Source organism: Lingula anatina, chromosome 8 (assembly GCF_051362555.1).
Source record: "Lingula anatina isolate TDL-2025a chromosome 8, LinAna3.0, whole genome shotgun sequence".
In the NCBI taxonomy this organism is placed as follows: domain Eukaryota; kingdom Metazoa; phylum Brachiopoda; class Lingulata; order Lingulida; family Lingulidae; genus Lingula; species Lingula anatina.
The window spans coordinates 1,653,508-1,678,214 of NC_141774.1; the positions used below are offsets into that span (position 1 = coordinate 1,653,508).

The following is a 24,707-nucleotide window of genomic DNA, read 5'->3' on the forward strand; positions in this document are numbered from 1 at the left end:
TTCTCAGGACTTTTTGGTGCACATCATACAGAGTGTTATCCACCACCCTTTCTTATCATCTTCATTCACTTGGTTTGGTTTGACGTCTTGAATAACAGTGATATTGACTTTTTCCTTGTCTACAGATTCTACTGACCTTCACCTTCACCTTAATGACCTTGACCTATAGCTCATAACCTTCCTTTGGAGGTCACATATTCATCTGACCTTTGCCTTATGACAGCAGCCTTGATTGGGACTCTGTCTTGTTTTTTTTTTTTTTTTAATCACTAACCTGAGTAAAATATAGCAAGGATCCTAAACACTTGTGTTGCTACTATTTTATATTCCATCCAGAAGTTTGTCTTTTCCTGAAAATAAGCATACAGACATGACATTTTCGTAAAGAAATCAGTCCAACTTTAATCATTATTTCCAAGCCTTATTTAAAACTGATTTTGATAATTTACAGTCATGAAGTGCACCTCTAGATTTAATTTCTCAAGAAGAACAGAACACAGTGAAATGAACACAACCACCACCATCATCAGTAATTTGATAAACTTTAAAAGCTATGTTAAGACATTGTGACTGTTAATTGCAACTTTCTACTTCCTGCAGTAGATCATAACTGATACCTTGCTTTGGATCTATTTCAGGGTTGATAAATTAATGCTCTGCATTTTCTGTCTCTTACAGATTTGTTTCAATTTTTGAAACACTTTCAGAATTTTTTTTTTCTGCACCACAGGCAAACTGCATCTGTATTGTATTGAAATGTCTTGTATTGGGTTGTAAAATAAATTGTTTTTCCTTGTCATTCTGATTTGATGATTACAAACACCTTATTTTCAATGTTCTTCCTCTTGCAGACCAACAGAACAGATCAAACAGATACCAGCAACAACAATGATGCTGTCGATGGCAATGGCGAAAATGAGGTGGGTCAACTTTTTCTTGTAAAACAAGAATGTTTTAGATCATCATTGAACTTTGTTTGCCACTTAAAAGACAAAAAATTATCCATTTTTTGAAAGAAAAAAATGATTCAAAGTATTCCCAACTTTGAACTGATGTTTCAATCCAATTTGAATTATAAATGACAAAAACATATGAACAATTGCATTTGTCATGATGCAAATTATTTTAGCTTGTGTTATTTTTATAATATGATGTTATAAATCATATGGTTCATATATTATTTTCTGGACACATTTAGATAAAGATATTAATGTAATTATTTGTTACAGGGAATGTTTTATGATATTTTATTTTACGATAAAGATGTAGTATTTAGATGTTTAAAAATGCTGAGGAAGGTTGGTGAAGAAGTGAAGATGACTACAGAGCATCTCCTCTTAGATTGCTTTACCACTTTTGTTACTTTAACATAATACATTTCTTTCTTTTCCTTCACATTTTTATAATTAAACCATCAATTTCTTCCCACACAATACCCTCAGGAGGACCTGGAAGAGGCAGCTATAAAAATACAAGCTGCATTTCGAGGACACCAAGATCGCCAGAAAGTACAGGAATTAAAGGAACAGAGGAAGGCAGACGAAGATGAGAATGAAATACCAGATATAACTGAAATAACTGATAATGATAATGAGGTAGACTAACACGTTTCACTTTCGTTTCTTGGATTTCAGTGTCATTTTTGATCCATTTATTTGCATAAAGTGCTTTGTAGAGATTCAGTTTATTTTGATTTCTTGCCCTATGGACTACATTTATATCTGCTGTTGATGAGTCCATCCATCTTGCGTTTATATTGATCAATTTTATTTATTATTATTTATTTTTTGCTTCTTTTCGTTTGACAGACATTTCAAGATTTGTTCATTGTTGCCTTTGATGTTTTTAGCGTTGCTTATTTCAGTTGAGCTTAGGAGGCTGTGTAGGGGTAGGATTGGCTTCTATTTATATGACACCATTAGTTTGACTGCCAGTAGTTATATGTAGTTGCATCAGTGGCTTCGTACAGTGTTGTGTTTCCTGATACGCTAGTGGATCTGGCATATCAAGATGGCGGATACCCAGAACGTTGATTTACCATATTATGCCCCCCTTATCTGACACAAATTTATGTAAAGTGCTGTGGGATTTTTGCATGTGGGGTTGCCAGCTTTATTTTCTAGGATGCTTTGGTTGATGCACAGTTTCATCAACACTGGATAGCGCTATCTACATTATCCATTATATAAAATTGTTATCTTCTGGACAGTTATCCTGTGGGTAAAAATTTTTTTTTCTAAACGCCAGATACTGAAATTGCTGTCCAGTGGTTTAAAATGGCTGTTATCCTCAGGATAACCATCCAGAGGATAAGAATTTAATCCAGTGGATACTGTTATCCACAGAATAGCGCTATCCACTGTTGATAAAAGTGGGAACTGGTGTATAAATTTCTCTCTTTGGGAAGATGTTTTTTTTTTCACATGAAAATCAAAATTTTGAAAGATACTAGATTTTGTGTAAAATATTCCAAAAGTTCAGCAGAATTCATTGAGAAGGAGGGATTTATCATTAATAACTAAATTTTAAAATAAAAGCAGTACATAATCTCAAATCAGTCAAATAAGATCTACAATTGACCATCCAGTTCGTGACAATGTCCATCCATCTTCCTTTGAAACTTTTTTAATGGGTATGGGTGCAGTAAAATGGCATGTTTGGGTGTGCACAGTGTAAGTTTTTGTAGTGCTTGAATTTTGTACAAAGTTCAAGAATGTAGAAGTTTGTTATGCTGCACATTTTTATTTGTTAAAATTAAATCCAGACCTTCTTTATAATTGTGCACAACTCAGAGTGTAGCTTTAAAAAGTTAAGAGGCGTAAAGTTTTGTACCATCCACTTGTTGGCTGCATGTTTTCTGTCGCATTGTGTGCTTGTCGTGCTCCCCGTTCACGTTTGCTCACTTTCCAAATCAAGGTCCGAGAACTATCTCCTCTCCCTAAGCAACCCACGCCTAAACCAAAAGAAGACATAGCACAAAAATGGAAGCAGAGATTTAACAATCCTAAATTTAAGGTCAGATAGAAGAAAAACCTTAGTTTTGGATAAGTTATTATTTTTTTATTATTACTACCATTTTTTATGCATGTATTTATTTTTTATTCTGCTGTGATTTTATGCTTTTATTATGTTTTGAGAGGATTAAAGTTCTCTCTATGTGATTTCCCACTAGCAAAGTTCAACCATGTCATTAATAAGAGTGAATTTTTTAGTTTGTCTACCAGTTATATTTTAATTATTCATATTTAATTTCCTTTATCTCAACTCATATATTTGCTCTGCTAGTGTGGGCAAGTGTTTTGTTTTGGTTACAACAGTGAAGAGGATTTTCTGTCTTACTCTCTGCTGAAATAAATATTAAAAAGTTCTTTGTTTCTAAACTGAGAACATGCAAAACTCAAATTTTGTATCTGGGTGTTAAGTGAGAGTTTGGGACTCAATTACAGATAGGGATAGTTTATCATAGTTATTAAGATGATTTACTTTAATTGAAAACAAACAGCCGTTTTTGTTTAGGTTTCTTTTTTACTTCTTTTTTTAAAATTTCATATTTCCTGATAGCATGCAAGAAATGATTTATTATTTTTAATTTGGATTCTGTGTGATTTCTGTGTGCATGTCTACATTTAGTCTTAGTATTCTGGGTTATTGTAAAAATGTTAAAATATTTCATCCAAGTGTTCTTGTTAAGAACATTTTCTCACAAAAAAATCTTTGTCATTAGTTTTTTAAGGTGCGTATTTGGAATGAAAAGTGGCTTTGCAGGATAATAAGACATGAAAATGACTTTGAACTTCATCAAACATTTACAGGCTAACTTTTAGTAGAAGTACAGATAATGATACAAAACATTAGGAAGTTTTTATCATCTTCATTGTTTCCTTCCCAAAACTCGTAGGCAATGGTTGCCATGCAGAAGATGTATAAGAACAAGGCCGACGCCCAGACGGCACAACAAGAAGCTGACGCCGATTATGAAAAAGAGAATGAGGTACTGGTTGTGCCAGGATGTGCTGGAATGTTTTGTCTTCTCTAACGCAATTGATCACCTAGCTGTTATTTTCACTTGTCATTGGCAGAGATAGGGAATATGTATTCAGTGTTTGCTACAATATCAGTACATATTTTATAAAATTTGTGATATATCTCCTCCCTTAATACTTTTGAACAGACTATCTTATTAAACTGTCCAAATGTGGCTATATTAAAGCCAGGGGACGGATAAGATATATTTTATTTTAAAGAAAAAATATTTTGCACCCTCCAGGCTGCCATAATGATACAGAAGAGTTTCCGTGGACACAAGGTTCGCAAAGAGCTGGAAAAGAACATCAATGACGACCTGGAAGAAGACATAGCTCTAGAATACTGAGTCAGCGTGCATATGGAGGTAGAGAAACTGTTTGCATGCCCACCCCACCCCCTCCCACCTTGGTTTTCATATATGTTATTTATTTTACTTTTCTTTTTTAGGTGAAGTGTATTTTTAGCTGGACATTTGTGTTTTTAAGTTTTTTTTATGTTTTTGTTTTAGTTATAAGATCTGTTTATAGAAAACCACCATTGATACTTGGTTTTGTAGCTGTTGGATGTGTTTTTTCCCCGGTGAATGGTGACTGACATGTTGTAACTTTTTATTCTTTTATTTTTTTCACTCAGCATTTATGTTGTTATGTTTTACTTCCCTTTTTTTTTTTTTTTTTAAACAGTACAGCTTTTATGTGTATAATTATTATTTAAGTTTTTCCTTTGTTAGCTTATAATGTATTGGTGCTGGATTTCTTCTCTTAAGGCTTTGATTCAGTTGCATTTTATGTACCTCCCCGCCCTATTATGTTTATTTATATTTATTTACTTTTAGAACATTTGTATTTGCGTGTTTTATTTCAGAATGTTGGTCATCCTTTTTCATTGTAGTTATTTCTTTCTGATCCATGTGTTCAATGTTTTTTTCCCCCCATGCTTGTAATTTTTGTACTCATCTGATCTTTCCTTTGTTGAAATTTTTTTCTGACAAATGCAGTAAAATTATTGTCATTGTGCATCTTTGTCCTTTCAGTCGTGATGCAGAACCCCAAAGAGTGAAATCTAGAAGAAATTTGGAAGAAAAACTGTAGAATCTGATTTAATGCCACAGGGGTCCAAAGCAACAGTATTATAGTAGTGAGTCTTAGGATTGTGAGCAAAAGAGGCAGCATATATTTGGAAAAGGAACTTGGGATTGCAGCGATATAGTCTTTAAAAAAGGATGTTTTTCACATAAGTAACAGTGCACAAACACAGACTTCATTTGGAGAATCAGTGTCCATGAAAAGTGCAGATGTTATAGCCATGTTTTCTAACAGCCACCCACAACTTGACCATAAAGACATTTTTCGAGTTGCACACAATGTTCATTGTGTGTATTACGTTTCATTCAAGCTGTTGGGTTGCAAGTGCATTCTTCGTATTGAGAGAACAGCATTCCGTGAAGGATGAAATGACAAAATATTTTGAGAAAGAGAGAGTGGAGTTGATATGGCGTAAACTTGACCAGTGGCTCTTTGGATAAGACCATTTGGATAATGGTGTCTCATCTTTCTCTAACCTAGGTCACAGAGGTCATCACCATGGAAACATTTGGTGTTTTCAATTTCTCCTTGGAAGATGCATCATTTTATCTTGGACAGACCAGAAATCATGAATCTGCATTTTGTTTTATATGTGAAATGTCTGCCTTTATTGATATGTTTTACTTGTTAAAATATCAACAGCAGAGAAAGGCTTTGTACATACAATATTTATATTTGAACTTCATCGCTATCCCATAATAGTAAGATGGAGAGGCAGATGTTTTAGCAGGGTTTTGAGGGGAATGTGTAATATAATCCAGTAGGAATGGTACACATATATATGTTTGCAGTGACTTTATCCATTTTTGCTTGCACCAAAGTTCAAATCACTTTTTATGCATTTTTAAAGCAGTGAACATTTCCTGTAATTTTTTTTAAAGTTGGAATTGTATTCAAGTTGTTCATTGTTTTTTAGAATCAAACTCAACATGCCAGTTCTTGCAGCTAACATATGAACATGAAAAGTGTTCTGGACCTTTTGCTGCTTATTTTTGAATATTCCTTTAGCTCTGACATCTGTTACCCGAACTAAAATGTCGGTATATTTTGACCAAAATTTTATTTGTGCATTTACAGCAGTATTATACTTTCTGGTCAGTTACATTCAGTTGTCCGTTATATATTGTGAGTGGTTTCATGACATCAATCTGTAATCTTTGATATATGTATTATCTCTATTCAATGCTATTGTGGTATGAAAGCTGTACACTTCAAGGTTTACCTTTGAGTTGATCCAAGTATATGTAACAAAGTTATATTATCAAATAAGAGAACTTAAGAAGGACAAGTGTTAAGATTGGAGTTAAGTTCTACAGGCACCTGTGTAGAAAAGATGAAGGAAGAAAACTCCATCTTCCTCAACTTCATCTCCACTCAGAATTAACCTCCTGATCAAGAGAACCGGAATCAAAAACAAGCAGAATTTTAAGAGGCCTTTCAATTTTTCTGATTACACACAGGGCATTTTAAGATGTGTAAAGTGCACTTCTCCAAGTATGGCGTATTCTTCACACGGCTCATTATTATAATTGTTATCATACATGTATATTGTGACCACACAATTAAGTCTTCATTGTAAATCTATTGTACATATAATGTTAAGCACAAGATTGCAGCACTAGCAGTCAGTTATTATGTACAGATACGTGTGGAGTGGTTTGATATCTCTGTCCTCTATTCAACAACACAAAGCATCAGATTTGACTTTGGAACCTATACATTTATTGTGGAACCCCCTTTGAGTGCACTTATCCTGATATATTTATATATAATATTAATCATGAGCAAAGATATTTAATTAATAAGGTTGATTCCATTCACCTGTAAATCATCCTAATCTGCCTACAATTTTGTTGTTAAACTTGCCAATCTGCTCATGTAACATGACTGCTAATTGGTTGATTTGCTGAGAATTTGCATGTCGTTTGCATTTGACATATACCAGCTGTTCATCATGTAAAAATGACTTTATCCCATGACGTGTGGCATAACACAGTTATTTGATCAGGTTTGCCAATATATTGCCTGTAATGCTAATTGTGAGTGTTTACAACAATTTATTTGAGGTGTTTAAATTGTAAAATTTACAATTTGGTATATTATCAAAGAAATTTACTGTAGGTGTACTGTGGAAAGCAATATACTTTTGCTGGCTTTAAAAGCATAATCTTTGTTAGATTATATAATTGTAAATAAGATTTTCGAGTGACACACTAAATTTGTGCATGGATTTTTACCAGTTAAGCCCAACCCAAGTGTGTAAATTTTTGATCGCAAACTATGTTCACTATCAGCATAATGTTAAAATACATGGCATAAACTATGACAAATTTCTGCAATTTATCATGTCTAAAAATAGTTGTCAACAAAAAGGCAGTTGTCTCGTAATCTGCACATGGTCGCACGTTAAGTGTGCACACCCCTGCATGTGCGTTGTTCCTCACCAGTTCTCCGTCCGTCTCCAATATCACGTGCGATATATCTGTTATGATAATATCATCGTCTTTATCACGTAATCTCATCTCCTAATCATGTACAGGTGTTAATTTATATTCGTAGGTTAATAAAGGTTTGTTGCACTTTATCTGTTTCATGTGTTTTTTTATTATTAGTCAATGAACATTTGTTTAATATATATTATCTTATTTTTTTATGTATATTTGAAATTGCTGATGAACTGTTCCTTTCATCTAAGACCAACTCCCCGCGTGTAGTTTGCAATCTGCTTACTGGATATCATTTGTTATAAACCATATACTGCAATGTACCAAATACCAAGAAAAATATATATATTCAAAATTTATTAAAGCCAAATCTCGTTGTAGTAAAAATCTCCCAAAATACATCTCATATTAAATTATAAGAAATCTTTTAAAGATATTCACATCTCAAAGACATAATATACACTATACTCTGTCAAATATATAAAATTTTGACATTCTGGATTTTCACAAGTTCGACTTATTTCAACAGTTCTAATTGATTTCCTTCATGAAATGATAAAGTAATGAAAAAATTGAAAGGCATTAATAAGGGCATTATTGCAAATCGGATTCCATTGATTATTTCGAATTTCCTTTCTATCTATTCCCAGTGAAAGTTGCATAGTAGGGACTATCACGATCTTGAAAATCTCTCTTTACACAAACAAATGATAATGTTAAATCAATTGAAAACAACAAGGTACCAGCGCTTCTCTCATGTAATTGCTACTGCTGTTGTGTTGTTTGTGGTATCTGATGTATTTTAGTTGACTCTGGGAAGACCTGCAACAATTCCACTCTCAATTCCACACTCATCTGTGCCTCTCTTGATCTTGAAGAAACCTGGGAATAGAAATAGTTTTTAAATCTAATTGGTCCATCTTCATTCTTACTATAAGCATCTTTCAACCATGCTGAATAACTGTAGGTATTCATAGCAGATCTAAGTAAAAACAAGGCAGCAAAGCTGTCAAATGTACAGACAAAAAACAGAAAATAAGATGCAAAAAAGGTCATTTTGTCAATTTTGATGCAATAATAAATAATGCTTATAATAGCACTGTCAGTCAACACTGAATTTTAATCTTGCACAACAGGTAACATGGTCAATAACAGGAGCGGACCCAGAGATATTTTCTGACAGTATTACAAAGTATCTATGTTGATCCATCCTCCATTTTGATGGTCTTCCAACAGAAAAAAATAGATACCAGTCAATATAAACTTAATAACCTGACTGTCTTCAGGAAGACCCAGAAGATGGTCCACCCCTTCAATAAAATTACAGTTTCAGGACCATGAGAGTTCAAATTCACATTATGAAACTCTCAATATTTGAAAAATGATGACAGTGCATAAAATAATATTACATAATGTTTAAAGACATAAAAAACAATACAACTGCTTATGTGGAAATACAGAAAATGTGCAGAGCCCCAGGCAGATGAGAGTTAAAAGTCACAAATGCAAGTGTTTGAGAAAAAATTATAAAGGAAAACATAACAAAGCTAGAAAAGCACTTTGAGAGTGCAGACCTCTGCCAAGGCAGCAATTGTTGATTATTATTGATAATTGATTGATTATTGTTCCAGACCACCACCAAAAATTAATCATTGTCCTCTTTGGCCCACTTCCGACAGTTCCTGAAAATTTCTGCAAAATCAGTCCATAACTTTTGTGTTATGTGGATGACAGACAAACGGGGGTGAAAATATGACCTCCTTGGCAGAGCTTGAGGTAAATATAATTCCAATGAAGATGCTATTCAAACTTTTAATCTTCCAGTTTGATATATATATATATATATATATATATATATATATATATATATATATTATTTAAAACTTATTTGCAATATTAAACAAAATTTACCTGCATAATTATCACTGCTTCCTTATTATTAATCTAGCAGAGAGCTTTACCTTTGGGAGTTTACAGGGAAATATCAACAAGTGTGCTTTATGTAATCTCATTTAATGGCCTATTAAGGCAAATGACTTTATAACTCTGAAATTAATCTAGTGATACCCAAGGGTAATTTACAGACTGACCCACTCAAAGGTCTTTAGGCCCATAAGTCACACTTTAAGAAAAGCACAAAACCATAATGCCCAAAATAGGAGACTACCAATCCTGATGCAATAATACATTATGTTTAACTGCACAGTCAACATCAACTTATGCACAACAGGTAACACAGACGAAATTAAAAGCATAAGGCTTCAGGCCCATTGGAGTTCAAGTTTATACTTAGAAAGTGCCAGAATGAGAAAAATGAAAATTTCACAAAAATGCATAAATTCAATAAAAATGATAATCCAATAGAGCTGGTTTTCTCATATGAGCTGAAGGCCAATCCTAAAAATCGTACTTGTAAGTTAAAAATGATAATAAGTAGCACAGTTTTCTTTTCATAATGTTTGCAGTAGCAGTGCAAAAAGTTTTTTGTCAATTTTGATGTAACATTACATAATAAATTAGAGAATAATTATCACCTATTTTTGTTTATTGACTATAAATAGGATGGACATGTAGAAAATATGATTACCATTCGGCTTCATGTTCATGGGAGCTCCGAGTCCCACAATGAATATGCCAAAAAGATAATGAATATTACACTAAAATGTATAGCTTCCAGAAAAAGAAGCCAATTAGACTGCTTTTCCAACTCAGGCTGCATTTTAGTCCTGTGTTTCTTTTTTGAAAGTTTGACAGTCATAAGTAACACAGTTTTCCCATAATGGTCATCAAGGCAGCAGCACCCAAAATTGTGTTTTCTTCTATTTTGATGCAACATTACATAATGCTTAACGGCATAATGACCATCGATTTTTAATAATAAAATATAAGTGTCATGAATTTTCAGAAAATGTGACTAGCATGGGTCTTCAAGCCCGTGGAGGTTCTAAGTCACACCTTGGAAATGCCAATATGTGAAAAATTACATTTTCACAAAAAACTGTTTAATTGCCAGAAAAATTTACCAAACAGACTGCATTGCCTACTGAAGCTGTATTTTAGACCCATGTTTCTTTCCTGTAAGTTTGAAAACAGTAATTGACACGATTTTCCTTAAATGGTCATCATGGGAGCAGTGCCCAAAACAGGGGTTTCTTCAAATTTTGATGCAACATGACATAATGTTTAACAGCATAATGACCATCAATTTTTAATTATAAAATATTAGTATAACGCATATTCAGAAAATGTGACAAGCAAAGGTCTTCAGGATCATGGAACTTCAAAGTCATACATTGAAAATGCCAATATGTGAAAAATTAAATTTTCACAAAAAAACTGCTTAACTACCAGAAAAATTTACCAAACAGACTGCATTGCCTACTGAAGCTGTATTTTAGTCCCATGTTTCTTTCCTGTAAGTTTGAGAACAGTAAGTGACATGACTTTCCTTAAATGGTCATCATGGGAGCAGTGCCCAAAATAGGGGTTTCTTCAAATTTTGATGCAATATTACATAATGTTTTACAGCATAATGACCATCAATTTTTAATCATAAAATATTAGTATCATGGATATTCAGAAAATGTGACTAGCAAAGATCTGCAGGCTCATGGAACTTCAAAGTCACATCTTAAAAATGCCAAACTGTAAAAAAGACAGCACTGTTCTGAAATGGGTTTATTTCCATTTTAACACTTTTTAAACAAAACAAAATAAACCGTATACTTCCATTTTTATATGACCAACTAAGAAAATTGATGAGATGGGGAAAATATCAATAGAACAGTGTTAAATGTCCAATTTCCTCCATTCTGAGATTCTGAACATAGTTGATGATTGAATCTAACAAACTGCAATATGATATGATATGAGTTTATTTCCATTTTTGACACTTTATTACACAATACACGATATCAAGTTTACCATCATTTTTACATAATCAACTAACAATGTTGTAAAGATGCAGGAAATATCAAACAAACACTTTTACGTATCTTATTAGTTAAATAATGAGACTGTTAACATGCTTAAGAATTGAATCTGAGGAAATGTGAAAAAACAGCATAACTTCTAAAATAATGGCCAGATTATGCTGATTTTCCAACTCAACCTGCCTTTTAGTAAGATTGACCACTCCTGTAAGTATAATGACAATTGGCCTATCTGTTTTTCTTATATAGTGTTATCAGTGTTGCATATATGTTGAAAAAAGTGAAAAAATAGCATAACTCCCCTAAAAATGGCTTGATCATGCTGATTTTTGAACTTGATCTGCGGATTATGAATCTTCATCAGTTTTGTACGTTTGAAGCCAAAAAGTAAAGCTGTTTTCCACTTATCGTGTTATCGGTGCTGCATATATGCTGAAAAAAGTAAAAAAAAACAGCATAACTCCCCTACAAGTCACCCGATCATGCTGATTTTCGAACTTGACCTGCGTATTATAAATATTTATCAGTTCTCTAAGTTTCAAGCCAAAAGCCAAAACGGTTTTCCAGTTATCGTGTTATCGGTGCTGTATATATATGCTGAAAAAAGAGAAAAAATAGCCTAAATTCACTAAAAAATGACCCAATCATGCCGATTTTCGAACTTGACCTGCGTATTATGAATATTTATCAGTTCTGTAAGTTTCAAGCCAAAAAGTAAAATGGTTTTCCACTTATCATGTTATCGGTGCTGCATTTATGCTGAAAAAAGAGAAAAAATAGCCTAAATTCATTAAAAATGACCCAATCACGCTGATTTTCGAACTTGACCTGCGTATTATGAATATTCATCAGTTCTGTAAGTTTCAAGCCAAAAAGTAAAACAGTTTTCCACTTATCGTGTTATCGGTGCTTCATTTATGCTGAAAAAAGTGAAAAAACAGCATAAATTCCCTATAAGTGACCCGATCATGCTGATTTTCGAACTTGACCTGCGTATTATGAATATTCATTAGTTCTGTAAGTTTCAAGCCAAAAGAAAAAACAGTTTTCCACTTATCGTGTTATCGGTAAAAGTGCACGGCGACGGCGACGGCGACGACGGCGACGACAGCGACGACGGCGACGACAGACGCAGATGATGGCTATATGTACAGACACATCTGTGTCTGTACATAAAAATATTAGGAATCGTCTTAATTTTACACAAGAAGTATAAAATTATACCAGCAATAGACATAAGTATCTCTTGACCAAATTAATTTTTCGAAGTTAATTACAATGTCATGTGCCTGTGACCATGTCTTTCTAATTTGAAATATATTTTAGTTATTCATTCATAAATTCAAAATATTTTTCCCATTATTTACATTTCATATTTCCATTCAATCATTTTTACTCACTCAACCTTCAATCTGTTAGTTTGTCTGTGTGTTTATATACATTTATATACATTTATTTATTTACTATTTATTCATTCATTTATTTATTTACCATTATTTTCTTTATTTTTTAGCCATCTATCTATAAATCCATTCATATATTTATCTTGCTCTCACCTTGATCTCCCCAGTCTGGGTTCCATGAGTTTGCTACCAGCCAGTAGGGGGTGCCACTTTCCACGCCCCAACCCAGGACCTTGATAGCGTGACCCCCCAGGGCTGACCCTGAGGTGTGGTGGTACACACCTAGAAATAAAACACATTCATTGCTGCAGTGAGAGAATTTCTACAGATCCACTTTCGTAAAAACTTAATTTTAACACAAAGTACACATACTCCATAATTATATTTTCAGAAACATGTATTATAAAGAGACATGCATTTTGTACATGTAAATGTGGTCTGATTATGAAATATTTTGATATCATTATATCATTGTCAATTATAACAAAAATACTGTCTTCTTAAAATACACAACCTGAATGAAGACATTATAACAGTGACTGTAAAACGTTGACGTACCTGACTTGTAGCTGGGGAAGTCAGCATACACGGTAAAAGCGCCCTCTACAGGCCCATTGGTCATGATCTCTGTCTGGATGGATTTCTCGGAAGAACGCACTGAATAGTGGGACTTGCCTGGAATATGGGAGCATATTTTAATTATGTAATTCTCAGACAGCTTTATTATACAAATTTTCCATTCTGCTCTGTCACTACCTACAACACTGGGTTGGGTGCAAAATAGAAGACTTCAATACTTTTAAGTTAATGTTAAAAGATTAATTTGTATGACATACTTAACAGTGTCAAAAAAACTTGAAATATAATTAACTCTAAATTAAATTTGACCATTCTTCCCTTTACCAAAGCAAACAAAATGAGAAAATGCATATAAGCAGTATGCTCGCTCTCTCTCACACACACACACACACACACACACACACACACACACACACACACTTTGCTACAATGTATAAATTTCTGCACGTTCAGAAGCATGAAGACAGTTCCAAAAGCAGAAAACTTGGAAAGAAAAGCTAGGCTATTTTTTTCTCGTTAATTCCTGCACTTACCGTAGTTTTTGTCCTCTTTGTAAGACACGCTGTACCCAGATTCGCACTTTTTCTCACATCTAGGGGTGGGGTCGTCACCCTTGCAGGCGGGTTTGGAGCCATTGACGTGATGTTCGCAGGAAGGCAGGGAGTAGGGACGGCAACCCTGGGGGAGGGAGGAGGGAAAATAGGTGAGGCTTGCTTGGGAATATGTTGAGGAAAATTTTATAATTGTGTGATTTAAAAATATCTTCTCCCATGTCAGCAAAACATCCTCCAAGTGATTGACAGTCTTAGAGACCATTCACAATGAATTTTGTCAACACAGCTAATGCTTTCTCTAGTTTCCAATACGATGGTAAAATCACCAGCTTTTCCATATTCTACTCAACATCAGGAGGGGGCGTGTTAGTCTGTTGATCTAACTGTATCAGCTGGAGTCCCTGTGGAGTTTGTGCACATCAGCTATGTTGAGAAAATTCATTGTAAACCATCCCTCACAGACATTTACACTACACTGTATATACCCCTGTTCTTAACTGGTCAAGTTCTTAGTAAAGGATTAAATGTCAAAAAAATAATTTAAAATATATACAAGTAGGTGTAAATGCATATGAAATTCAGTAAATGTCTCTTACAATTTCACATCAAGATTATATTGTGAAAAATTACTTCATGCACTGTAGTTTGACCTGTAATTTAAAGTACTATAAAAAACATGCTGTAATTATGTCAACAAGAAAACATTGTCAAATAAGTTCGTATATGTTATTCCTGGAATGTAGATAAAATAATGTTGAGAAACATTTATGGAAAGGTACATGTATTATTCCATCATTCAAAATAGGTAGACGAAAGCAAGGGGGATAATGGCCGGAGTTTTCTGGTAGGAAAATATTTCATATACAGTATAGCTACCATAATGTTTGTCTTTGGAATAAGAAATGGCGTAGCCCGACTCGCAGGATCTCTGACATCTTGGGGTGGGGTAATCCCCCTTGCAGGGGGGCCGTGACCCTGATGTGTGGTGCTCACATGATGGCAGGGAATATGGCTGACAGCCCTAAAACACAGCCAAAACACACGGTAGTCTTCATATAACAGAGAATACATACTAGGTATTTGAGAATATGGGAGTTTCTAGGACTTTTTTTTTTTGTGTGTGTGTGTGTGTGTGTGTGTATGTGTATGTGTGAGCCCGTAAACAATAATCATTATGTTAATAATAACAATGCTGCCAAAAATATTCCAACATATTCATAAAGCCTGATGGAGCATTTGTAGATTTAGTATGACAATTAAAGTTGGTACATTTATAAAAAGGTGCTGCTGTACACAAAAATCATATTTTGGGTGTTAAATATTGGGGGCAAGAAGAAAGTTTGAAACAGTCAAGTTCATGTAGGTACTGGAGCTAGTAGCATGATGCTCAGAGGAGGGGAAAGAATATGGCCAAAAGACAAATTATAATGTAAAAATGTTGTGTAAAAATGATACTAAAATGTTCTTATATAAATTGGAGAAAATGACAGTTTTCCTGGTTTTGTAGCACAGTTGATGAACAGTAGTAACTGAACTGCCCAGGTGTCGTAACAGGCAATGACCTAACTTAGGTCAAAGTGAGATTTGATCCTACTTGTATGGTATAACCCTAGGGCACGTACTGTTGATCAGTAGTTGAGTACTGGTAGTACATGAGTAGTGAGGAAAGAGAATCAGTGCTCAGCATAGCTGTTCACAGGCAAGGAGTCCAAATCAACTCAGTAAGTTTATAAAAGTTTAAACTTATTTTTGCTGACTTAATTCATTAAGGTATAATTACAAGTCATGAGCTCAAGTCGTTTGTTTGAGGTTTGAACCCAGTCCACTGTCTTCACATAATACAAAAACAGACAATATAATAAGGAGATACCAATACATGTATACTGATAGTAATACAGTCCACTATCTCACTGCACTCACAGCTGGGTATATATATATATATATATAGTACAGGGAGCAGTGAACTGAGGGCAAACTGACCCTTGATATGTACACATCACATGCTCCATAGCTAGCACTAAGCCAAAAGATCTCTGACCAAGGTCACCAAGTTATACTGTTACAATATATCATCTGATTTGATAATTAACACATTATCACATTTCCAAGACCATTTCAGTAAGGGTGCTTCACACTTCTTAGGAGCTGGGTCGGTTCAACTCTGCAGGAAGTTCTTGCTAAAGTGCAATCAGTGTGAGAGGGAAGTAGATGTATCTTGTGAACCAAGATAAAGTGAAAGACAAAGTTTTTTTCACGATCTTGTTTACAGTGACTTTAGGTTGTCATGCATCACAATTAAGGTGTACGTGAGAAACTATATGAATACCCCCCCCCCCCCAAACACACACTTACCCCTAATTTCAGTGCGTTCTCATGTCCTCACACAGTGATAACAGAGAAGAGAAGACAAATGATGACAGAAAATGCTAAATCATTCTCACTCATCCTCTGCTGATACCCCCCGCCTTATCTCTATTGTTGAGAGTTAAATATTAACAAAGATCCTGTTTGAAGTGATCAGCTGAGAGATAAAACTGTTCAGTCAGAACACAAAGCACAACAAACTTCAGCTGCATGCTTGATGCTTTCCTACAGAAATATAATAAAGAGATTGTAATTCTCCTTCAAGGTCCCCAGCACTTCTAAAATGTTGAGGTTCAAAAATTAACGAAGGAACACGGCACACAAAGAGAGAAAAGTACAGGAGAGCTTAGGAAGAACGCTTTTGTGTTAGCTTTTTGTTAGCTTTTGTGCATTGTGTTCATATAACACATAAGAGGGGCATGCATGTTCTTTTTTGTTCAGTGTCAGGTAGCTGAGATATCAGGGTCACAGCAGGACTATGGCAGGCATCTCGACATCACATAGAGGTTATGGAATCAAGACACTTGGTCGCAACACACGATGCTTTCGAGTTACGGGACCTGCCCCCTTTGCCAAGAAAGATCCACCTCAAGGCAAACTTAAATTAAAAATCAGAAACTGGTCTTCACATCTGATATTGCCATACCGCTGTCAATCAAAACCTTCTTAATTCTTAAAAGTAAAGAAATCAAAAATAGGAAGTCCCTCGACCTTTGCTTATTTCACTGTAAAGTTCACACTGTTACATTTAGCCCGGGCCCCCCCCCCACCTTTCCCCTTCTCCAGCCCAAACCAAAGCCTCTAGACCAGTCCAAAGGTGACAGTTTATTATCTGTATATCAATATCTTGTCACCTACCTGATGACTGCCATATTGACCACCAGAGACAATGCCGTCTCTGACCCAGTAAGACCACGCACCGCCTGGAAAACCTCCGTTACAGCTGAAATACAAATATCAAAACTCTTCAGATTGCTGAGACTTGTTCAGATGCAGTAATTCTTGTTGTAGTTATTGAGGATCAACTAGTCCACATACCTTTTTTTATCAATTCAATCTAAGTTTAACTTGTCAGCACTCCGATTACCATAGAGAAATCAACAGTTAACTGGTGAACGTACCCATTTCCACACATAAATCCGCAGCATGTCATCAGATCCTCGGCAGAGATGTGCACGTTCTGTTTTCCTGAGGACGCAATGCAGATACGGTCAGTCATGGCTTCCACTGCTCCAAAGGCCTACAGCAGGAAACAAACAAAAACAAAGATATAAGATATGAAATTAATAGACATTTGTAAAACTATCATGATATTGAAAATGCTCTGACAGATATCAAAATATTGGATGTAAACAATATTTAGCTTTTGACTGAAAAAACACTCTACTTTCATAACATAACACATCTGAGAGAAATATTCTGTTCAAATTCCAATATTAAGTTTTACATTCCAATTAACCATTAAAAAATGTCTCAATTCAGGCTTTTCCCAGCGAACTGTCTAGCCATCAATATTGGATGGTCACTATTGTCCAAGACAGTTGCACAGCTTACAATTTGTTTTCATGACTCCCCAAAATTTTGCAGGCAATTGCAAGTGATTATTTTGGACAGCCTGTACCCCCAATCCTTGGAAAAGCCCTGGGCAGAACACAAGCCAAGTGGTCAGTTCAGTCTTGACCACTGGTCACTTACCCAGCATGAACCGCAGGCCGACTGGTCTCGGATCTCCTTCAGCGAGGGGCAGTTGGGCCAGTGCGTCCTGGAGTCAAACTCCTCGGGGATGTCGCTGACGTCCATGCCGTACATCTCAAATGGGTCGATCTCGGTGGGGCGGTGTTTCCCCAGGGGGTCCTCCAGAACTCCGCAGAGCTTCTTCAGATCTTTCTCCGTCATGTTACGGCCAACAAAGTTGTGGCCAGCCTGGAAGTGATATAATTTTAATGTTAAAATTTTCACCACAAAAAAGTATCAATCAAGAATCAAGTTCATCTATTGCATATTTATATATATTGACACCTGATCTTAATTGCCAATTCAAAACAATATTAAAATACTAAGTCTATATCCAGGTACCAAGCAAACTTTTGAATAATTTGTATGCTTCTGTAGAAACTTGACCAAACCTTTTATTGTATTTATAAATATGGACAAACAGCTAGTATATGTGTAGTTGAAAGATCAGTTTCGGAGATAAACAACAATTCATACACTGGCAAAAAATAAACCGAAAGACTAATTTTCACTTTCACATGCAAGACTCACAAAAGTACAATAATTTATCAAAGTCAAAAAGGTCCCCTCTGAGGCAGATGATGATTTACCTTCCATGTTGCCTTGGCAACGTGGTTTACATAGTGGATAAGTTCCTCAGAGAGAGGCTTGTGAAGAGGAACCTGCTGCTCAAACTTGAGCACGCTGGCATGAGACAGGGCCACCAGGGCGATCACTAACAACACCTTCATGATCAATGTTCCCTGAAATATCAAACAAGATAGGATATGATAAACATTTGTAACATTATCCATGACATATGCTGCCTTTATCTACTGGTCAGATAAAAACCTGTTAACTGTAAATTATCATTGAATTCAACAGTACAAAAACATACACATAAATATCTCAAATGTGACAATTTCAGAGTCTTCTGAGTCTTCCAGAAAACGGTCAGATTTTCAAGTTTTCATTGACGGGTATCTATTTTTTTTTTTATCTGTTGGAAGACGGTCAAAAATGAAGGATGGATCAATAAAGATAATTTGGAAGACTGTCAGAAAATGTGTCTGGATCCGCCCCTGCAATTTTAATGAGCATTAAGCAGTAAAATTGAGTAAACTATAGTTATATCATCCACATTCACAGCCACTTATCTTCATGTAATCCAAGGTATCAGATTACTGAAGTTTATCGCACATGTACAGTACAGTATATACATTGTACACTGTGATAAAATAATTAAAATCATCCTCCACCCAGCATTGCTGTCCAAGTTTCAATGTCACTGCTTTGACCAGAGTGAGTGTGGCTTCTCAGGGTTTAGGATGAGAGGTTGTGATACATGCATTATGTACAGTACTTCAGGGGAAAGGAGGTGGTGGGGGGGGGGGGGGGGGGGTAGAAACCCATCTGCTTTAGGAGTACTTCGATCAGCTTTCTGTCCTCTAGATCTGCTTTTCAACCGAGTAGCCACATTTTCGCACTTCAGAGTATATCGTACATCATGCAAGATTAATAATCAGTTTCCAGTGCTATCATAATGTTACTAGTAAAGTTAAATTAAAGATCTTATTAAAGAAATTAAAGATTACCAGTATACATGCATTTTGAGAAATGCTGTGTTCATTTTGAATCTTGTTTAAGCTTCATATTCCTTCACACAAAAATCAGAGACAATTTAGAAAATGTAGGCTTAATTCAAAACCGACTTGAGATTCTAAATGTGAGATTTTACACAAAGTCTAACATACGGAGTTATTAAACGCAACACGCAAAATGAAGTCTGCGATACAACAGAAAGTAATTAAGGCAGCTGCTGCAAGGCAGATAAAGACATATTATATACAAGTTTAATATAACTTCAGCAACACGTTACACTGATATTCCGGTAATCCCTGAAGGAAAATAAGACAAATTGTTTAATCTCTTACCTCTGGCAAGTTTACAGATCAACGAGCAGCGACAAGACAAAAAGTGATAAATCTTTCGTTCTATCACCTATTTAATCTCGTGAGTCATATGATCCTCATGTGACTGGGAGATACTTGGCACGTGTCAACGGACGTGCCTCGACAGATCACGAGCCTATCATTTTATAGTACAAATGTCTCCTCAGCCAAAATCTAGCTAAATTTCTTATCAAATGAGTTGAGTCTAATTCTGATAAGAAGGTTAAAGTGAAGAATTTGTTAGAATATTAAAAAGACACTACTATTGGTGTCTGACGTGGCATGTCGTCGACGGGAGCTTAATCTAATTATGGAGAAACCGAATGCGGAAGAGGCGTTACTACGAGAGGCAGATAATTTGCGACAACTCGGGCAAAACAAAGATGCTGAAAACAAATATTCTGAATGCATAAGACTCTTACAAGATGCTTTACGGGCATGTGGTGCTTGCGAACAGAAACAGTCAATGTGAGGAACAAACGAAATAGTTCAAGTCAATATTTCACTGAATTTCAGTTTCACTGCTCTGGCTAACTTAACTTACTTGGCTGTTTCACTGCTGCAGTGTTATCCTTATAAATAACTTGCTGTAATAGTTCAAACATCAGTTCAGTCCCTCTATACAAAATTTACTTATTGTGCAATTTAATGATATGTCGAAATTTCTTATTATTAATAATAATAATAATAATTTATTTTTATTTATTATTTATTTGTGACGTTTAAGAAGCGGGCGGATATATTATTTATTTATTTATTTATTTATTTATTTATTTATTTATTTATTTATTTATTTTGCATTTAATGTGAGCCACATCTGTCACAGTATTTTAAATCAATTAAAATACTAGTATATAATGAATTTATGAAATAAGTCCATTATCTCAATGCATTGGTTGCCATTGCCCAACTGTTGCAATCTGTTACATACACAGTCACTGAGTCAGTACAAGAAATACATGCAATATGCGTGTGTCACAGACAAGATTGAAATCCAGGAAGAATTCAAATCTGCCTAGAAGGGATTAAAATCCACCTGGGCAAGCTTGAAATCCCAAGCCACAGACATTTTTAAATTATAAATGCTACTGCTTCAATCACATCCCTAATAAGGCTATTTAAGTAACAGAATCTATGATTAAGATCATCTTTTATTGGTTATCTTTCATATGGAGGAAAACGAAACATTTTTATTTGCTTTAGTTTTAATTGTCAGTCTTCATGTTGATGGATATCTGTGCATACCTGTAGTGTATTTCAACTTAGCTTGTTTAATTGTTATTAGTTAATATTTTCACATTAATTTCAGAGAGGCTGCCTTAGCTCGTGCCTACAATGACAGAGGTTTTGTCAAATATCTCCAAGTGGAATTCAAATCTGCTGTGGAAGATTATACGTCATCATTGGAACTGAAGGAAACTGAGCAGGCTTACTACAATAGAGGGCTCATTAAATACAGATTAAGTAAGTTTTCCAACTGGCAATTAATAAGTAACATAAAATTTGTTTTAATATAAGTATGCTTTCTGTGTTTGTCTTTAATGATAGTTTTGCACCTCTCAACACTCTGCCTTGAAGAAAGAAATATAACATATAAATGTGGGACATGTATAAGTATCATTAAGAATAGTTTAAAACTTCTTATAAACCAATAGTTTAAAACTTCTTATAAATCCAGTAATTCAAAACTTCTTATAAACCAATAGTTTAAAACTTCTTAAAAACCAAATGAGGATGGCTGTTTATGATACAGTTGATCATTTCAATCAGGAAAATTGTGAATTTTACAGATTTTATATATTTTTAATAATAATTTCTTTAAATTAGAACATTCCTATTGAGTGGAAGCAACACAGTTGAAAAACAGACTTCCTAATAGTTGTATTCTACAAAGTAAAAATACCAAAATGTTACATAGAAATGTATTTGTAATGAATTTATGTATCTGAAAAATGTTTTTGATTCTGCTTTTTTCTGTTGTAGGTTATTTTGATGAAGCTATTCAGGACCAGCAGAAAGCTCTGAGGATAAATCCTGACTTTAAACCTGCAGAAGACTGTTTAAAACAATCAATTATTGACAGAGAAAATGGGAAAAACAAAGAGAAGTTAAAATAACTGAGTGATTTTTGGTCAAAGGCTGAAAACTGGACCAAAACAGTGCCAAAGTGCTTTGGAGAATGTTACAGTGGTAGTGACAATTAATTATCACATAAGTATTATAATATAGGTCTAGATATATATTACATGTATGTATAAGTTTAACACTGTAACACACGTAGTGTCAGAAAAGGAATAGAGTCTTGTTGGGGTGATATAAGTTGTTTATTCGCCTTTCTGTCTATACCAGTTATTAAATACTTGTCAACGACGACGGTTTTAAATTCCTGGTTGGACAGGGTTCTCAAAGGTATGCACTTGGTTTAAAAACTTCTAGGATTATGAAAGCACATTTTCTTCCTCTCAAGAACAGGCAAAGGAATGTGCTGTGCAAGGAAATTTAAACCACCTCCAGGAATGTCATTAAAAGACAATCAAAAGAAGCTATTTGCTAGTTAATACTTTCTGTCGGCAATAGGGGTCAGCACATTACAACCTACTTTGATTCAGCTAGCTAAATTTTACCAGGTGTTACATCCCGGCCCCGATGCATAGATACATTTATCTGGTTTCTTGGGATTCAGAACTGGGTGATGTGGCAGGTACCACACCTTACCATCATCTCGCTTCAAATCTTCACTCTGGACTTGTTCTGCATAGTGAAGAAACGTGCTGTGCTTTTTCCCACAACCATCCACTGTGCATCGTATGGTACCTGGACATTCTCTGCTGTAATGTCCTGGCTTCGGACAATTCAAGCACAAGCCCTTTGACTGAATGAGCGTGTGTCTATCTTTTATTTTAAGGGACTTGAACGAATGGCACTGTGTAACAAGATGATTCCCTTTACATTTAATACCTGTACATTGCTCCGTGACTTTCGGTGAGGTGGGTCCCGCTACAATGGCAAAACTCCCAGTCTTCTTCTTGATTCCGGTAAGAACAGCCTTTCCAAATACTGGATCTGAGGCCTCCTCTGCATCTAGGGAAATGAAGTTAACTAAATCGGTCAACCTGGAATTTCTTTTCTCCTTTATCTTGATACTATGGTTTTCTTTCAACTATCTGGTCCTCAGGTGGTATGGAAGCTTCTCTACAACTGCTAGGAGACTGTGGGAGTTGTCCATTTCAGAAGCATATCCCATACTTTGGAGCGTTTCAGAACAGCACCTTAGGTCACCAGCAAACTCCCTCAGGGCTACGGCACCTCTTATTTCTGTGCGAGTGGTTATCTTCTTTACCCACTCCTGGGATATGACATAATTAACTGTTCCCGAATCTCTCCTCCAAAAGATCCAATGCCATTCTATAGCCCTCACTGGGCTCCTTGACTATGCAGCACTGGAGTAGGTTTTTTGCACGGCCAGTGCAGTAGTTCATCAAACAGGTAAGCTTCACCCCAGGATCGACTGACTTTTTGTCGACTGTATTTTTAAACGATCTGATGAATGGCCAATAATGGAGTGGACTTCCATCAAACACCTGCAACTCATTCCTAGGTAACTGTAATGTGTCTACGACAGACTGTTGTTGCATTCTAGACTCTTCTAGTACTTGGTGTAATGCCTCTGCCATAGCAATAGTGTAACGATCCTCTGTTGTAATGCTTGAAGGCTCCAGGGTAAACCTGGGAGGTTTGAGTGGGCCTGCTGGTGTACTTTGATCGATACTTCCAGACTGCGTTTCTTCTTGCGACTTGGATAATTCTTGGAGCTCCGCCTCCAAAGCCATCTTCTCCTTCATAAGCCGCAGCTGCTGACGCTGTCTCTCCATCTCTAGCAGTGCCTTCTTTTCTTCGAACTCCATAATGAGCTGTTGCTTCTTTAACTCTTTATTTTGTTGTTCAGATAAAGCTTCTAAATCTATAGTTGTATCTGACGAGGGTGGACCTTCTATGACAATTTCGTCCTCTCCCTTTAGGGTATCCATACTACAAAGGGTATTCAACTTCAGGGATTTAGGTCACTTGGTCACTTCAAGAATTTAAAACTGTAACACACGTAGTGTTAGAAAAGGAATAGAGTCTTGTTGGGGTGATATAAGTTGTTTATTCTCCTTTCCGTCTATACCAGTTAATAAAATACTCGTCAACGACGACGACGGTTTTAAATTCCTGGTTGGACAGGGTTCTCAAAGGTATACACTTTCAAAGGTATACACTTGGTTCAAAAACTTCTAGGATTATGAAAGCACGTTTTTTTCTTCTCAAGAACAGGCAAAGGAATGTGCTGTGCAAAGAAATTTAAACCACCTCCAGGAATGTCATTAAAAGACAATCAAAAGAAGCTATTTGCTAGTTAATACTTTCTGTCGGCAATAGTGGTCAGCACATTACAACCTACTTTGATTCAGCTACCTAAATTATGCCAGGTGTTACAAACACTAGTAGTTTAGAGGGCCTGTAAAATGTACTGAAACATTTTAGTGCTCAATAAATTATTATTATTATTATTATTATTATTATTATTATTATTATGTTTCCGTTGTACACCGTTTTAACAACGTTTGAAATGTTTTTAACCCCTGTCCTGTGAATAGAAGGGGGCGGGCAAACAA

General features: G+C 35.3%; 3 protein-coding genes across 9 annotated transcripts in view; 2 read left to right on the forward strand and 1 right to left on the reverse strand.

The window, feature by feature from the left end:
* Positions 1-7,695, forward strand: part of LOC106173352 (uncharacterized) — a 34,119-nt gene extending 26,424 nt beyond the window's left edge. For 4 of the 7 annotated variants that reach the window (XM_086994230.1, XM_086994223.1, XM_086994226.1 and 1 more), the window contains 5 exons: positions 852-920; positions 1,443-1,595; positions 3,899-3,991; positions 4,268-4,390; positions 5,060-7,695. In XM_086994230.1, coding sequence (XP_086850356.1) covers positions 852-920; positions 1,443-1,595; positions 3,899-3,991; positions 4,268-4,372 — 420 coding nt within the window. In that variant the 3' untranslated portion in view covers positions 4,373-4,390; positions 5,060-7,695. Of the gene's footprint in view, positions 1-851; positions 921-1,442; positions 1,596-1,864; positions 2,223-3,898; positions 3,992-4,267; positions 4,391-5,059 lie in introns of those variants that run through there. The other 3 variants (XM_086994225.1, XM_086994227.1, XM_086994229.1) reach the window with 3 other exon arrangements.
* A 202-nt stretch (positions 7,696-7,897) lies between these two features.
* LOC106173360 (cathepsin B) lies at positions 7,898-20,173 on the reverse strand. The gene is made up of 9 exons (XM_013554475.3): positions 20,035-20,173; positions 18,712-18,864; positions 18,083-18,310; positions 17,509-17,627; positions 17,246-17,330; positions 14,003-14,147; positions 13,449-13,565; positions 13,044-13,172; positions 7,898-8,437 (listed from the first exon to the last, which is right to left on the reverse strand). The coding sequence occupies exons 2-9, from the start codon at positions 18,850-18,852 to the stop codon at positions 8,358-8,360; spliced, it is 1,044 nt and encodes a 347-aa protein (XP_013409929.2). The 5' UTR covers positions 18,853-18,864; positions 20,035-20,173; the 3' UTR covers positions 7,898-8,357.
* Positions 20,174-20,207: 34 nt separating this feature from the next.
* Positions 20,208-24,599, forward strand: LOC106169256 (uncharacterized). The gene is made up of 3 exons (XM_013548667.3): positions 20,208-20,520; positions 21,362-21,516; positions 22,036-24,599. The coding sequence occupies exons 1-3, from the start codon at positions 20,363-20,365 to the stop codon at positions 22,167-22,169; spliced, it is 447 nt and encodes a 148-aa protein (XP_013404121.3). The 5' UTR covers positions 20,208-20,362; the 3' UTR covers positions 22,170-24,599.
* Positions 24,600-24,707: the final 108 nt, after the last annotated feature.

Coding starts and splice junctions, on each gene's coding strand:
- LOC106173360 (XM_013554475.3), bottom strand. CDS start 18,852: ATGAAGGTGTTGTTAGTGATCGCCCTGGTGGCCCTGTCTCATGCCAGC. Junction 17,628..18,082: donor CGGCCTGCGGTTCATGCTGG/GTAAGTGACCAG, acceptor TTCCTGCTGTAG/GCCTTTGGAGCAGTGGAAGC. Junction 13,566..14,002: donor CAAAGAGGACAAAAACTACG/GTAAGTGCAGGA, acceptor CCCATATTCCAG/GCAAGTCCCACTATTCAGTG.
- LOC106169256 (XM_013548667.3), top strand. CDS start 20,363: ATGGAGAAACCGAATGCGGAAGAGGCGTTACTACGAGAGGCAGATAAT. Junction 20,521..21,361: donor TGCGAACAGAAACAGTCAAT/GTGAGGAACAAA, acceptor CATTAATTTCAG/AGAGGCTGCCTTAGCTCGTG. Junction 21,517..22,035: donor GCTCATTAAATACAGATTAA/GTAAGTTTTCCA, acceptor TTTCTGTTGTAG/GTTATTTTGATGAAGCTATT.